Source organism: Rasamsonia emersonii, assembly GCF_000968595.1.
Source record: "Rasamsonia emersonii CBS 393.64 chromosome Unknown ctg1118621760268, whole genome shotgun sequence".
In the NCBI taxonomy this organism is placed as follows: domain Eukaryota; kingdom Fungi; phylum Ascomycota; class Eurotiomycetes; order Eurotiales; family Trichocomaceae; genus Rasamsonia; species Rasamsonia emersonii.
Window position 1 is genome coordinate 1 of NW_013563115.1, and position 15,346 is coordinate 15,346.

Sequence of the window (15,346 nt, forward strand, 5' to 3'; positions counted from 1 at the left end):
TCTTTATTCCCTAAGGGTCTCTGGATGACTCGTCGTTGCTGTTTGGTTATACCGCGGCCTTTGCTGGCCTGGCATGGTGCCTTACCATCCCTAAGGAATCTAGGGGGATCCTGAACTTCTTCATGGTTTCCTTGATCATTTTCCTGCTCGGTCTCATTCATAACCAGCCCTAGGGGCCCTGGAATATTCCATCGGCTTGGGGTTGGGGTGTCTGGTACCTCCAGGATCTCCGTGAGCTGGCTTGCCGCGTGGCCGTTTGCCGGGGGTGACGCGTGAATAACACCACCACCATGGAGATCGGGGGGTTCCATGGTGGTTTCTCGGGGCCTAGGGGCCTCTCTGAGTTGAATGACGCGTTAAAAAGACGTGTTTTTTGTAGGTGCTGATTTTGGTGTTCTTCTTTCTTCAGGATGGATGGGAACGACAAGTCTCCTAGCTATAATCTTCTCAGCTGGCAGTTGGGTGATTCCGACAAGGAGAACTGGGTTCCGGGAACACAGATGTCGAATCCACGTCGATCTCGCCGGGGTGCCTCGCAGATGCGGCGTCCCGTGCTGAGAGAGGCAGGCATGAGCAGCAACAACAACGCCGTCGATGATGGCAAACGAGAACGAGCATTGCGGACTCTCCGTGATAATGCCAACAAACAGAACGAAATCAAGCTACCTTCCAAACTGGACGACGAGGTCAAGGCATTTATGTCTGAATCGGGTGCCTCGAGCCGGGAGGAAGACTTGGATTGTATTCAGGGACTATTATCACTAAGTCAGGGCGCGTGGCGATGATGTCGCTCCCCCGTGACGTCCATTCTTTTATGATGTATGTGAGTGTCTTTCCTTTGTTAATCTCTCCTTTGTTTCGTTGTATGTCTTGCGCTCGTTTACGCCTCTGGAGAGCATATACATGGTGGTTATAATGTTCTGTACAGTCTCCAGCGACGAAACGACCTTCTCACGTGTACAATTTCCTTTCTTTGTAACGAGTGTTAAAGCCACAACTGGAATCAAAATAAATAGAACTGTGATGATACTCTTTCAGGAAAGACATTAAGAGCTCGAGGTTGTAGACGTAGAGCACCTGCTGAGTTGTAAGGGACGATAGCGAGTGGGGATGTTTGCAGCAGCGAATGAGTTGGGCGGACGCCGCCATGCCCACGCCACGCCTTCGTAAGTCAGCCAACCTTATCTGCAACGTCTTCTCCCATGGCCACCAAACGTTTCTCACGTATGCGACTCTTTTCCCTCCATCTGGTTAGACATCGGATTTGCGTCACTCCGTTTGGCTTTCGGTCACCGCCCTCGATCTACGGTTCTTTGGCTTGGCAGGGCCAGCTTCGGAGCTCTGTAGGTCAGCCCATCCAAACCGCTGCAGCTTGCGGGGAACGTCACAAGACATCGTTATCAGCTGTATCACGCACGGTGAGTGATATGGTTGCACATTTCTTTTTCTCCTTCAGCAAGAGGCCTCCGTTGTGAAATTACCATCTGCTACCGCCTCATCTTTAGTTCCTGATGACGCAAGATGCCCCAATCGATCAAACAAGGCGTCGAATGAACGACTAAACTTCTGTTGTCGATGCTCCCTGTTATCTTGCAATGGTCATTAGTGCTGTGGATAGGTGGAGTCCCCGCAGTTTGATGCAGCTAATGTAGCTAAACTCGAGCATGTGGGATGCGCTTATCGATGCTATGTTGAGACTTGGCGTGGGATCTCAACGTTCCCATGATACGCATGCTGCTCTCCCCGCGAAGCAGCATCACCTGACTGCTCCTTGCAAACAATAGTTACGCATGGCTCTATTTGATCGATCTGTCTTTCGCATGTAGCTTCTGTGACGCTTCTATTCATCCTTTGTGTTGGCAATTTTGGACCATAATTTCCTCTATCTATCTATGATTGGAGAGATTTCATATCTAGGTTATAATCAAGAATGGAGTGCAAGGCTAATTGTTTGGCTCAGGTTGCGAACTGGTTACGATTTCCTCGTGCCGGAAGAAGCCCCTCCAGCAGTCGCCCGGCCACGACTGCACAGAAATTGCCAGTCTCTGCCGAGTCCCATCACCTGTCCCTCATGGGAAAGGTTCCCCATGTCGGCATCATTGGGGCCGGTATATCCGGGTTGAGATGCGCTGATATTCTGACTCAGAATGGAGCCAAAGTAACTATTCTGGAGGCAAGGGATCGGATTGGTGGCAGGGTGCGTTCGTGATAAGCTACATCAATAGAGACATTCAATAACTCCAAGCAGATCGCCCAAGTCGAGGTCGGCGGCCACCTCGTGGATCTGTAAGAGCCTCGTCATTCTCTGGGTGCCTCTAGGCTAATCAGACCCTAGAGGACCGAACTGGATACACGGGACGGATGGCAATCCCATAGCCGAAATTAGCGTGCGATCGAATACGACGACCTGCGAGTGGGATGGACGCGAGACCATCTTCGATACTGCTGGAAAGCCGTACGATGATGCCACCACCACGAAACTTGCAGAGTGGATGTGGACGACCATAGACGAAGCGTTTGAATACAGCAATAAGTACAAGGAAGCGATCCCAGCCAGTAAAAGTCTTTTCGACTTTTGTCGAGAGCGGGTGGAAGAGACAGACTTTACTCAGGAAGAGAAGGAGGCTTGCCTGGAGTTTTCCAGATTTTGGGGCGCATATGTAGGGGATCCTATTGAGAAGCAGAGCTTGAGGTTCTTCTGCCTCGAAGAATGCATAGAAGGGAGTAAGTATCTTTCATATAAGCTGACCACAGTGATAGGGCTCTAATTTTCTCACACAGCAAATCTGTTTGTCGCATCGACATACAAAAATATTTTAAAATATGTCTCTGAGTCTGCCCTGAAACGCGCAGATCTCCGTCTCAACGAGCCTGTTATCAAGATTGAGTCTGCGGGCAGGGAACCGGGAGCTGGCCATCAAATTGTCGTGACCAGCGCGAACGGAGAAGTATATCATTTCGATGAAGTGGTTGTCACCTGTCCCCTGGGATGGCTCAAGCAGAACAAATCTGTTTTCGTTCCGGAGCTTCCCCAACGGCTGTCAGCTGCCATTGACAATATATCCTATGGCAGGCTAGAGAAGATATATGTGACATTTCCACGCGCTTTCTGGCATGTGGCCTCTGAACCGCAAAGCAAGAATGGGGGCAGCGCGGGTATCGGTACTGGCACCGAATATCCTCCTCCTTTCACTCAGTTCTTGGAACCGTCCTATGTCGACTACCCCAAAGAAGGGAGCTGGAACCAGCAATGCGTCTCACTTGCGGCGCTCCCACCAAATTGCGCTCATCCAACTCTGCTGTTCTATCTATATGGGCCTTGCGCAACCTACGTCGTGTCCAAGATCAAGGACCTAGACCAGTCCTCCGAGAGTTACTATAACTTTCTGAACGATTTTCTCCATCCGTTCTATTCCTGCCTGCCGCACTACTCACCTTCGTCAGCGGATTGCAAACCAGTCGCCCTGTTTGCATCTCAGTGGCAGAACGACCCCTTTGCCGGCAACGGGTCCTACTCCAACTTCCAGGTCGGGCTCGAGGCCGGCGACAAGGACATTGAAACTATGAGGATTGGTATGGGTCCTGATCGGGGAATCTGGTTCGCGGGTGAGCACACGGCCCCCTTTGTTGGCCTCGGCACGACCACAGGCGCGTATTGGAGTGGAGAGCGCGCCGCAGGTCAAATTTGTGACCTGTACAGCTTAGGGAAACTTGGGATGGGCGTAAAGAGGGACGACTCTCTGCCCTCAGCGACGGCGGCTAGTGTTCCGGGTGGTCCGGCTGGGGTTCACGCTGGCGCTGGAGCAGAGAGCTAGCTAGCGCCAACCTTGGTTGAAGAATGACTGATGAGACCATGAGTTGTCCATACGACCGTATATAAATTTGATCTGGCCGATATTTCAATATAGACGTCTATTGTCAGTGAGCAGAATGATGTGGATGTGAGGGATTTGTAGAGTTGTCTCTTATTTTGTATAGTGTTTACTACACATACACACAAATATCATATGGACAGGAATTTATTTCTAAGTATGAAACTGACTGATACTATCAATCAACTGTATGTGATCAAGAATCTTAAATAAGTCCGTCGTCGTGAAACAAACGAAAAAACTGGAGAAATCTTAACAGCCATCATCAGACCGGTCTAGAAATAGTTTAAGATATAAGCCCTCTAGAATAACGAGAGAGCATCTACGAAATATAATATAAACAAAGTGAAAGATTGAGTGGACCAGGTCAGGTCAGTTCCAGGTCCAACCGATCCCCCTGGTTAGGCCAGGCAAGATGGGGGAAAAAAGAAAAGAAAACAGCCGCGTAGGGTGAATTTTTTTTGCTAATTCTTTCCTTCAATTGAAGACGCATCGCAATGTTTGGGTGAAAAACAAAAAAAAGAAAGAGTGTACCAATCTACCGAGTCATGAGCCTGGATCGCTTGAAGCAAACATTCTTTGAATAAATCACGTATCTATCTAGCAAATGAAAGTACATGTTTGTATGTAGTTACAACAACCAGGAATATAATAATAAGCCGTTGTTAAGCAACTCAATCTGCGTCAAGCTAGTTGTGCAAATCTCCATCATGTTGTCAGCAAAGAAGTTAGGGTTTCAAACGCAAATTGGAATTTTTGGGAAAAAGAAAAGAAAAGAAAAGAAAAGAAAAGAAAAGAAACCCCATTCAATACTTGGCTCGCACAGTACCGTCTGAGATTCCATCGTATTCCAACTCGAAGAAAATGGAGGCTGATGTGGGTGTCATCGTCAGATCATAGTTGATCTTATAATACTCTAAGCCTTTGGAGTTCCTGTATTTCAGAAACAGTTTCTTTGGGACGTCGCTGAGATCAACGCTCAGTGTGCACAATGGAAGGATGTCTGTGAAATTTGAAGGTCAGGTCAGTCCTTCTGTCGTTTTTTTCCCCTTTTCCATTCGAAACAGAAAAAAGATAATAGGGGAAAATGGGTTAGATGTAGCTTACCTGGAGCATATACATCTGGTGCCCGATCCTTGTTGCAGAAATACAAAGTCTCCGTGAATGTTATTTTGTTGGCATCCTTGCATTTCCAAACTCGATAAAAACTCATTTTAATCGGATCGTTCTCTGAAATTGATTCGCCCTGTAGAGATAGTGACCAAGTTTTAGTTTGATGATCTCGACAGGGTATGATACATATATCTCTCTGAGTTCTCACCTTTCGAACATACCATCTCATGCGATCATCGACAAACCAATCTTCTTCGATGGGATCCCAACGTGCCTCGTTCTTGTTGTGATGCTCTGCTTCGTACCTTTTGTAGCAACTCACACCATAATGGCGTCGTGCTCTCCGACTTTCAACTTGATTTCCGTCCAGTCCACGAATTACGGCGCCACTGTGCTCCTTTTAATATATTTGTAGCCAATAATGTAAGATAAGAAGATTACATACCGTACAACGGCTGACCAACTATATATTTGTGTTAGCGACTGGTTACATTGATTTTTTTTCCCCCCTCTCATAAACTTACGCGTTTGGTGGTTGCATCACATCAATGGTCGGATATGCATTTTTCAGGCGGCGAAAGAGATACTCTGAGGCACCGAAGCCTCTGACAAGCATTATGGCCTGAATTTGTTAACTTCTTGCTCTTAATAAGGTAGGCACACGCTTTCACCTTAGCGAGAATCCCACCGCCGATATCTGCTCCACCTGTGATTGCACTAAACGCTCAATCTCGTGTACGATAGGGTCAAATATTCCTTCTACTTGAGCCCTGAAACACAAATCAGCACTTCCAGCTGGCTTTGTACTAAATTGGATATTCACCTGCTGAGCTGAAGGAACCCGCCTTCTAGGTCGATGTCTGGATTATCACTAGCGCCAGGGATGGGCACGAAGTAATCAACGTCTGAAAACCCATCGTCTTCCAGTCGTCCGACGTATCTAGGTTTGACATGGTCCTGCCAGTACTTCATTGCGACCTCTCTGGTTTTTTGAGGCATAGTCATATATGCCGTCTGCCCAAACAATTGCTCCAGCAACTCTTCGAATCTTTCATCTAATAGCATGGAGCCACAGATGCCCCCTGAACTTGTCAGTATTAATATTTCTTTTGTTATCAGATGAAACTTACTATCGCCTGCAGTCACTTCCTCCAAGTTCAAAGGCTCAACACTTTTAAGACGGTACGAAATAAGATCCTAGTCTCGCGTTATTTTCCTGAATCCTCTTTGCTTTTCGGAGTACATGCAACTGTTCCTCCTCCAGCATCACAAACAATGATAACGTCCCTACTCTAGTTTTGTGAGATGCCAGAAATTCACTGTATGGTGTGGGAGAATTACCGTTACTGAATTTGGCTCAATCTTTCTGAGGCAGTATAGCGCAGCGGCTTCTGGCTCTGATACCAAAGAGATATCAGATGCAGAGATGCCCGCACGGACAGCTGCTTTCCACGTGGCATCTTTCGCTTTATCGGACCATACTGCTGGGACGGTGAGTATGAATCTCATTTCCATGCTACCGAATGCTTCTCCGAATCGTCGTTTCAGTACTTCTTTGACATTGGAGACAAGCTTCCGCAAGTACTCTCCAGAAACCTCAACCGCATCTTTGTCCAGCCTCTTCAAAATCTTTTTTGACGCGAGAGCTGGGCTGTAACGACTTTCCTGGCTCTCGTCGAGCAGGAGCTTGACACCTCGGATTGTGTCTCCAGATAAGCCGGTTTGATAGCCCCACTGGAATTCCCGATTCTCGTAGGATACTGTTGTCGGAACTTTAGAGTTGTTCCTGTAACAAGTCAGAGACTGCTCATAGATCTTGTTTAGATCGGATATCTCACTGTTTCCTCCGCCGGGCCATGTAGACACTACTTCAACATTCTCATACTCTCCTGCAAGAGCCCAGGCAATCTTTCGGTTGTCAGATTGGGTGTGACTGAAGCAAAGATACAAGGTAATCTTACCCACTGTAGGTAGTGCCGAAATCAAGCCCTATACTGACAGATGGGCCTTCCATATTTGCTGAATGACCGTTTCAGGGCAACGAAGAAGAGCTCGAGAAGAGGGACATACAAGGAAAATCCTAGTGTCCAACAATGCCCAGTTATCTCGTGTCTTTCCTGTTAGAATGAAACTGGAATAGTGAAACAGTGCTGATGGAAGTAGTCTGCTAGACATGTCTTTTAGTTAACGTCAGAGAAAGCATTCCCTCACGACAGAGCGGTCTTAGTATGCTGGCTGAGACGGTCGTTCGCAGTTTCCATGATGCAACACTTCCCTTAGACGTGAAAGTTCCTCGGCGGCCTTAGCAGGCAGCCTCCCACGATTGTTGACACGGCAGAAGCAGAGCTCATCACACTGAATTTTCTTTCTCCCTTCTCTCTCCAGGACTGACATGCCATTTCTTGTAAACGTTCAGGATGTGGAACATTTTTTGGTGGTAAGTTTTCCTCTTCTCGATCGCGTGGTAATGAAAGATATCCGCATAACTTAGGTAATGAACAAGTATCTCTAACAGTCGTGACAGGCCTCTCATACGTAAGTAACCCCACAATGCAGAAACGGAATCGAGACCGTTCTTATTCCCGGTTGCGAACTTAGCAACTGTTTAGCAGGAGGGCTGGCTGATTCGTTCTTGGTCCGGGCTAATTTCAAGCAGAAAGACAAGAAAATCACAAGGAAGACAGGTTTCAACATGGAGAGAATGTAAGTGAAGCAGAAGACTTGACTGAAATACGAAGCTCATGTTTTTCCCAGATTATGCATTCCTTGAAGTCGAAGGTCGAGAAACTCAAGTTAGCGAAAGCGAGCGCGGAGGAGAAAATACGACGCCAAAGAGAACTGCTCCAGCAAGCCCGTCGAGAAGCATCAGCCGCAGCTGATCGGCATAGATACCAGTTGACGGCCTATACCAAACGGCTGAATTTCCTTCAATCGCGACCTGACAATCTCAATGATGAGGAATGTGCACAGCTAACACGTCAACTCTGTCGACATCTTGATATCTGGGTTAAAAAGAATTTTAGTGATGCATCGATTCTGAACACTATGACGGTCGACTCTCTTCATGCAAGTGGGTTGGAGGTTGTAGTCGCAACTGGTTATCCCCAGAATGCACATCAACGCCGTGAACTTATCCAGGATTTGATTACCAGATACGTGCATGCAGTTATTTTTTCGCACCCCATCTTTGGGGTTTGCGACGATAGTCTGGAAAAGATGTTGATGACCGTCAATCATGAAGTAATGAATCTGTGTAAGAGGCCTCTCAAACACTCATTTGGGCACGATGCCAACTGATAAGCAGGTGCAAATCATGTGTGGGAACACTGGCGCTCTGCCACAAGCATTGCGTTGGAATCCCTGACGAAGTCCACATGGCAAGAATGGTGTCAAGAAATGGTTGGAGCTGTAGAAAACGCATTTTCTCAGTACTCCGGGACAGAGTCAAAATCGAGGACAGCGCATCTGCAAGAGTTCTTGCAGAATTGCGCGAAGTTCAAGCGCAGACTGGAACGACAAGAACACACATATCGTTTTGAAAGCAGTGATCCTGGAACGGCCTTCATACCTGAGAAAATGCACAGCCTCACAGCTGAGGAAAGCCCTGATAGTACCATCCTACTAAGCCTCTGGCCATCTCTTTGGAAGGACACAAAAAGCGGGTCCCGGCTAATCGAACACGAACTGGTATGGACGATAAGTCCATCGCCATCGAGCGAGGCAAGTGATGGTGACCCCAAGAAGGAGGATTGTGACTTCGACTATGGGGAGAAGGAGGGTGAAGTGATCAACCCGCAAGAAACGTCGAGTAAGCCTGCAGAGGACTCGCTGGAGCCACCATCTCAGCATGAAACATGAGCGTTGTGGGCTCATCTGCCAACTCTACCATGGCTTTTTTTTTCAATATCGGTAGCAGTAACTGCTGGGACTCCTCTTAAGGCTGTAAAGAAGGACCTTTGTATGACGTGACATTAAGGAAGTGGTGTTGACTGGAATTGCTGTTCTTCTTCTACTCCTCCTCAAAGCTTCCTGGCTAGTTTTTGACATGATACCTACATCCCTGCATCGCTGGAAAACAAGCATAATATATTTCGCTCAGAAGCAAGTTGCTAGATATGTAGGCAGCTAACTTTGACTATGTACAGCTAGTCATCATCCAAGGGGGCCAGCCCACCCTGTTATCGTCCACGAGTAAATAAATAAACACCGGAACTGAACAAAAAATCCAGACGTCATGCACAGACAAACCCCGCCAGCAGAGATCCGTTGCCGAGACATCAAGTAAAGAAAGGCATGACATGGTAAACACCATAACGAGAATCCCAGTTACCGTCTTCTTTCCATTTACATCAAAGACACGCAAGAAGGAAGAAAAAACACGCAAGAAGGAAGAAAAAAAAACAAGTAGCTCACCCGTAGACAAATTGGGTATCAGGACACCATGCAGAGTGAACGCCATTGTGCTGGTAAAAGAAAACCGCTCTTTCGCGAAATGCAGGGTTTCGTAATGATACAACGCCGACTCTTTGTCCGTTGAAGAAAGCTCCGACGAGAAGGAAAAGCCTGACAGCGAGAAGCTGTACTTTGAGGGTTAGAATGCTCTAAAGCGAGATCAATCCTCCCAGATGGTTTCCAAATCGAAATCTTGGCGCCGCTCTGCTCCACAGACACTCCACCGCTTCCGCTTGTCGGCTCTCGTCCCATAGCCGCCAAACCCCCGCATACTGCTAGGACTAGGACAGTCGGCATTTGAACGTCGTCGAGTACTATCAGCGTATGCTGCCGCTGCGGCCTCCTGGTTGTCTGCAGCCAGCTTTAATTGTGCAATCTGATCTGCTTCGACAGCAGCTGCTTCGGCATCGGGAATGTCTGGAATAGTCTCCAGAGAGGAGATGCTCGGGCTACGGGAGCGGATGCTGGTTGGAGTCGACGGCATTGAAGACGCAGAGGAGAGCGAAGCCCCGGGATAAGGCTCATTGAATTTCGTGGCCAAGATGACTGGGGATGAACGTGAGGAAGTCGGGCTGCTGGTGGGATTGCTTATGGCGCTGGAAAAAGTGGTGTTCAGAGGAGACGGCTGTCGACGGCCGGAACGGGGATAAGTGTGGTGAATCGATGGAGGTGATGGCGGGGATGTTGCCGGTAGTTCTGAATCGGTGGAATCGGAGCCAACAGCAGTTTCGAGCTCAGCATGCTCCGAGATGGTCAGAGAGGCCAGGCTGGGGGGTCTTGTATCCTCTGTCGTCCGCAGAGGACTGTGTCTTCTGGTCGAGTGATCCATTGGACTCGATGGTCTTCCCAGATAGGAGGGAAAGATACAACGTCCTCGTGAGTCCAACCCCGGGGAAGAGTGGGCTCTTGTCATCGATTGTGGTAGAGAGCTAGCTAGAGACCGGGATCGAGTATGAGCTCGTGCGAACGGTGAGCGGTTCCGCGGAGGAGCGAGGAAGTTGGGAGACAGCGGGGGAATTGGCGCAGCATCTCCCAGCAGCTTTGATCTGCCAGCCTCCTGAGAGGAGTGGCCCTGGGATTCGGGTTCAGTTGGGCTGGGAGGCAGCCTTATCTGTTCAGGAGGCAGTGGAGAGTCCACCATGGTGACGTGAGGACTGGACGATGGACGGCGTGGATCTGGAGATTATGATTTCATGCTGCTTCAGGGGACGGGAGCCGCCGGGAGAGCGTTCTGGTCGCGTTGAGGACTGAATACTCGATGGGTCCGATTGGGATTCGACAGAGACGCAGCCGAAGAGGGAGCACAACAAGAACGGCAGGGCGACCGGAGAGGATCAGAGGGTCAGAAGCGAGCCATGGTCGCAGGCATGTCCGCAGAAGCCGATTGCAAGGCGAGGGAACGGGGCTGGGGAAGCACTGGGCAGGCAACGCGATAGGAAAGGGGGAGGCGGAGGAGAGCATGGAAATGGAAGGCCGGAGAAGGAGCGGCTTGGCGTGGTCGGGGCGCCCGCGGGATCGGATCTCGGGGATCTCCCGGTGCCACAGCTGGCCTCGTGGGGAACGACAGCCATCTACTGTCAACTGCCAACTCCGTCAGAGTCTGCAGTCTGGACTCGACTGTCACTTCCAGCCTTCCGCTTGCGGACTCTCCACGACATCGACAGACGACACACTCGTTGATGCAATCGAGTCGCCGACAACAGCAGGACAGTCGACATGCAGCACACACTGCATGCCACGTTCTGTCCGACGCGCACGTTGAGCGCCACTCCGCGCATCCTATCGTCGGCTCCACCGCCTGTCTGCACCCTTGACGTCTTGGCAAGCGGACGCTGAGCCTCTGACCTTGTGACGAGAAACCGAACACAGTTTACCTTCAGATCGCCTATACCACTGGATAACAGGATCATTATTGCGGTTCAAGCTAAGGATTGACTAAGAAAAAAAAAGGGAGCGGAGTTATGGTGCATGTTTGCTATGAACGAGTCAGGGGAAACACGGTTCAGTCCGTATACCATAAACTGGCCCCTTTTCTTTTCTCTGCCTTTCTTTTTCCCCAGCGATGAGACGCAATGAACGTGCAAAAATGCAGGCACGCCATATAAATTCCATCATTCCATCCAAACGGCTACCTTATTCCCCCCTTTGCACCTTTTTGGCCTCACTCTTCCGGATATACGTCTCCCGCACCGGGTCACCCTCGTCCTTGAACACCACCCACTCGCCAATACCGTATTCCGGCGGCACTCTTTTCACGCCCCGTCCTCCGCCGCCGATGATCAGGTTCCCGGGGCGGTAGTTGGGATCTGCTTTGAGGCGGCGGATGGCAGAGACATGGATCTGTGCATCGTTGGGGATATCGCGCACTTCTCCACACGGCAAGGGCCACCGGATGGGCTTCCATGAGCCGTCGGGCTGCAAGTCCATGCGCCGGAACGGAAGATACTCCATGAGACGCCAGACGAGCACTGATGTCCACGGCAGCCCTTTGCCGTACTTGAGGCAGTCATGCAGAACCCCCTTGGTGCTCGAGAGCTCCAGGGCATTGCGGAAGCGATAGCTTGCCACACTCTGATTCCTATCATCCTCATTGTCTGGAACCTTGATCGAGATCCCATCCGGACCATCCTTTCTTTCACTGTGGCCCTCCGCTTCTTGACAGACAGTCCACGTTGGCTCCTGGAGTTCGCGGATGGGCGAGACTTCGCCCACGTATTCCTCGCAGCACTCTAACTGCTTCAGTTTCTTGGGATCGAACTGCAGTCCTGCCCGTTGTGCTTCCTGGACCATCCAAACAAGGGGGGCGTGGCTCAGTGGCCATATTTCTCCCTTGCTGAGCTTCCATCCTCCTCCGATGTCGGCATGTCCACCGGGGAACCAGACTTCCCGGATGTCTTGAGCGCTCTCGTCCTCTTCGATCACCCTCAATGGCACCTGAAGAGAGGTTGCAGAGATGCCACTGTTAATCGAGGCCAAGTCCTCAGTCGAGGCCGTCGGGATGGGCACCGCGAGGTTCAGCTGCCGATTCCTGCTATTAGGTGAGGGCGCTCGGTATCGCTGCTCGTTGCGGAGACTGCCCGGGCGCGAGCCGCGAGGAGTACGGTACACGGATTCGGTCTCATTCTGCTCCCTTTTTGATGGCTCCTCTTCCTGATTACCTAGTTCTTGATTCTCCGGGTCGTTGTTAAGGATAATTTTGGGGACGTTATCCTTATCAGGCTTGATATAATGCAGGTGTCGTTTCAAGAGGTGAGCTCCTCTCGGAGATCGCTGCCACGGCTTGACTTCGGAAATAAGGTCTTGACGGAACTTGGCACGTCGCTCGTCAATTCCCACCGCGTGGCGGATGACTCGGGCTGAACTTCGGGCAGTATATGGAAATTTGCTCCTCTGCATCCAAGCCGATTCGAACCGGGGCACGCTGTTGACGGTGTCAAAGAGGCCCATAAATCGAATCCGACTGATGGGCCGGCTGAACGTTTCGCGGAAAGCTTTCATATAGTTGAACAGTTGTCTCTTCTTTTCTTGGTCCTCTTCCGTGTTTCCTCTCCGCTGCTGCCATTTAGCAAAGGTTTTCCATGCAAATCGGATCAATTCTTCGTTTCCAGCTTCGAGCAAGCCAATATAGTCAAGCATTTCGGCCAAGAAGCGCGCGATATAGGCGCCGCGGCTGAAGCCAAAGAAGTAAATCTCGTCGCCAGGGCTATAATACCGCATCAGGAATTTATACCCGCCCATGACATGCTGGTCAAACGATGATCCGATAGCGGAATCCTTGGCCTTCAAGTAGGCGGACTTGATCCGATGAAAAGTGCCTGTATTGGACAGTGATGTGGACGTCACATAGGTACCAATCCCTGGCTGATAGTAGTGGTATTGGTTACCCTTGCTGCGATCCAGCATCTAAAAGATCGTCTATCAGCCACTACTTCCCCTGCGCGGGAGGAATTGCAATCTTCGCACGGCAGGCGACTTACGCGAAAGATCTTGAGCACATTGCTATCGGACTCGTCACCGCTGAACTTGTTGCCAGTGCCGTCAAAACAGAGAACGAACGTCTTCGGAGCTGGCTGAGGGCCGAAGGGCTCCATGTTGGCTTATCAACAGCCTCCACAGCGTCTTACTCGGTTTTACGTCGCAGTCCAAAGACAGGAAAGAACCATATGAGTATGGATACCTGACTGCCTCTGGCCGAATGGAGGTAGCAATTATATAGCAAATACCGACGGCAGTTCTTTGCTCAAGGCCATGTCACATACATGCGCCGGCGGGGAATGATACACCACCTGTCAAGGCTCGTTCCTGAGGGGCGTGCGCGCAAGACAGGTTTCGAGGCATCCATTCCAAACGACGCCTTTGCCTTGGATCAACACGGCGCAAGCCCTCCTGGGAGTCCTGGAAATGCTGTGAGGCTCAACACCGAGTGGAGCAATCTGTCGGGAACGGGTCGCTCGAAGCAGGTGCTTTTTCTTTTTCATTAGTCATGCGTTTTTTTTGTCCCCCTCTGGTCCTCCCAAAAAGTGGGCGGTAGTTGTTCGCAGTTCATCTCGTGCCTCTCGCTGAAAAGCATCTTTGACAGCCTTGAACGCAGGTATGGTCTCTCCCCAAAGGCCCTTTGCCATGTGTATGATTGGTTGAGACTTCTTTCCGTGCAGTAGTTGACGTCGTCTTAGATTCTTCACGAGGTGGAGCCGTGGAAGACTTCGGTAGCTTGCGGCCCGCGGGACAACCCTGAATTTCACCGCAGACTAGCCAAACGAACGCCGAAAGAACAGATCCCAGAATGCATGAGGCATTGCGCCACGATCGCGGGCTTGGACACAACGGGAAAGGACAGGCGATTATTCTTGATCTAATCTCCTCTGCCTTGATGTGGCGTCCAGAGGGACCAAGGAGCGGCAGCATCATCAGAGGCCTCTGGATCATAAACGAAGGATTATCCATGTCTTGCATTGTTGACAACTCGACTGCATGTCAAAGTCTAGTCTGAGTTCAGGCCGACCCGGAGCCTGCATACGGATCGGGAATGGATCAGCATTGTCACGCACGAACGATCTCGGCGCACGCTGGCCCCGTCGAAGCCTCCTCGCTGATCCGATCCCGCCAGTCTTTCCTCAGAGAAGCTAAGTGAGCGGGCTCTATTCCTCAATTGCTAACCTGGCAGAGCTCTCGGGCTTCCGCGATGGTCTAGCGTCGTCTGGATCCTCCGTCAGGCATGTCCGGAGATCACTTCCAGCGATCGTCATTTTTCCCCATGATCTTTCCGCGGTGGCGGGCTGAAGAAGGATCTAGAGTTTCGCTAGTCTGCGGCGGTCTACCACCGCTCCCTGGCCAGATATCTCCAGGGACCCCGTCCACAGGTGTCTGCCGGCAACTCGAGGCGTCGGCGGGGTTAAGACGATGCGGAGCCTTGCGGGTCGAACCTTCAACCGGGCCGCTGCTCTGGGTCCCCCGGCCTAGCGATCTGCATGGCTGATCTTCATCGCGTCGACTCTGATTGGGCATGGGTCGAGAATTCACGATGCTCCATGTCGGGCTGGCACGCGTCCTCAATAGTCCCCTGATGCACATCATATTTTTCTCGATTTGTCGGGGCAGTGCAGGATCTCTTCTCATGACAGGACGCGAGTGAAAATACCCACGCCAATCGCGCAGAACGCAATGCATCCGGGATTTGTGCTCAACATCTCCATGCAGTCATGCACTCGGTAGATGACCTGCACGGACCAGTAACAATGGGAATTCCAGAGAGACACGGCTTGCTGGGTTCGGGATATGCACGCGGGATTATTCACTGCCTATTACTATCCAAGTGTTGGGATCTCGGCGAGAGTGGGTTTTACATCTTTTAGGTCCTCGCTGGATCCTCAGCACCGTGGCTTGCATTGAGTTATCTGCTTTCCAAATTC

General features: G+C 50.4%; 7 protein-coding genes across 7 annotated transcripts; 3 read left to right on the plus strand and 4 right to left on the minus strand.

The window, feature by feature from the left end:
• Positions 1 to 290: 290 nt before the first annotated feature.
• Positions 291 to 785, plus strand: T310_5305 (Homeobox transcription factor; the record flags this gene model as incomplete). The annotated part of the gene is made up of 2 exons (XM_013471821.1): positions 291 to 379; positions 410 to 785. The coding sequence occupies 2 exons, from the start codon at positions 291 to 293 to the stop codon at positions 783 to 785; spliced, it is 465 nt and encodes a 154-aa protein (XP_013327275.1).
• A 1,145-nt stretch (positions 786 to 1,930) lies between these two features.
• On the plus strand, positions 1,931 to 3,815 carry T310_5306 (Monoamine oxidase; the record flags this gene model as incomplete). The annotated part of the gene is made up of 4 exons (XM_013471822.1): positions 1,931 to 2,197; positions 2,228 to 2,286; positions 2,336 to 2,724; positions 2,782 to 3,815. The coding sequence occupies 4 exons, from the start codon at positions 1,931 to 1,933 to the stop codon at positions 3,813 to 3,815; spliced, it is 1,749 nt and encodes a 582-aa protein (XP_013327276.1).
• Positions 3,816 to 4,678: 863 nt separating this feature from the next.
• T310_5307 (uncharacterized protein) lies at positions 4,679 to 5,601 on the minus strand (the record flags this gene model as incomplete). Its single annotated transcript, XM_013471823.1, has 5 exons — positions 4,679 to 4,875; positions 4,980 to 5,118; positions 5,194 to 5,374; positions 5,431 to 5,448; positions 5,510 to 5,601. 5 exons carry the CDS (start codon positions 5,599 to 5,601, stop codon positions 4,679 to 4,681), a joined length of 627 nt encoding a protein of 208 aa, XP_013327277.1.
• Positions 5,602 to 5,804: 203 nt separating this feature from the next.
• Positions 5,805 to 7,246, minus strand: T310_5308 (uncharacterized protein; the record flags this gene model as incomplete). The annotated part of the gene is made up of 4 exons (XM_013471824.1): positions 5,805 to 6,067; positions 6,116 to 6,182; positions 6,327 to 6,918; positions 7,197 to 7,246. 4 exons carry the CDS (start codon positions 7,244 to 7,246, stop codon positions 5,805 to 5,807), a joined length of 972 nt encoding a protein of 323 aa, XP_013327278.1.
• A 431-nt stretch (positions 7,247 to 7,677) lies between these two features.
• Positions 7,678 to 8,843, plus strand: T310_5309 (uncharacterized protein; the record flags this gene model as incomplete). The annotated part of the gene is made up of 3 exons (XM_013471825.1): positions 7,678 to 7,688; positions 7,724 to 8,238; positions 8,290 to 8,843. The coding sequence occupies 3 exons, from the start codon at positions 7,678 to 7,680 to the stop codon at positions 8,841 to 8,843; spliced, it is 1,080 nt and encodes a 359-aa protein (XP_013327279.1).
• Positions 8,844 to 9,597: 754 nt separating this feature from the next.
• Positions 9,598 to 10,578, minus strand: T310_5310 (uncharacterized protein; the record flags this gene model as incomplete). Its single annotated transcript, XM_013471826.1, has 1 exon — positions 9,598 to 10,578. One exon carries the CDS (start codon positions 10,576 to 10,578, stop codon positions 9,598 to 9,600), a length of 981 nt encoding a protein of 326 aa, XP_013327280.1.
• A 992-nt stretch (positions 10,579 to 11,570) lies between these two features.
• On the minus strand, positions 11,571 to 13,528 carry T310_5311 (uncharacterized protein; the record flags this gene model as incomplete). Its single annotated transcript, XM_013471827.1, has 2 exons — positions 11,571 to 13,340; positions 13,415 to 13,528. 2 exons carry the CDS (start codon positions 13,526 to 13,528, stop codon positions 11,571 to 11,573), a joined length of 1,884 nt encoding a protein of 627 aa, XP_013327281.1.
• Between the last annotated feature and the right edge of the window lie 1,818 nt (positions 13,529 to 15,346).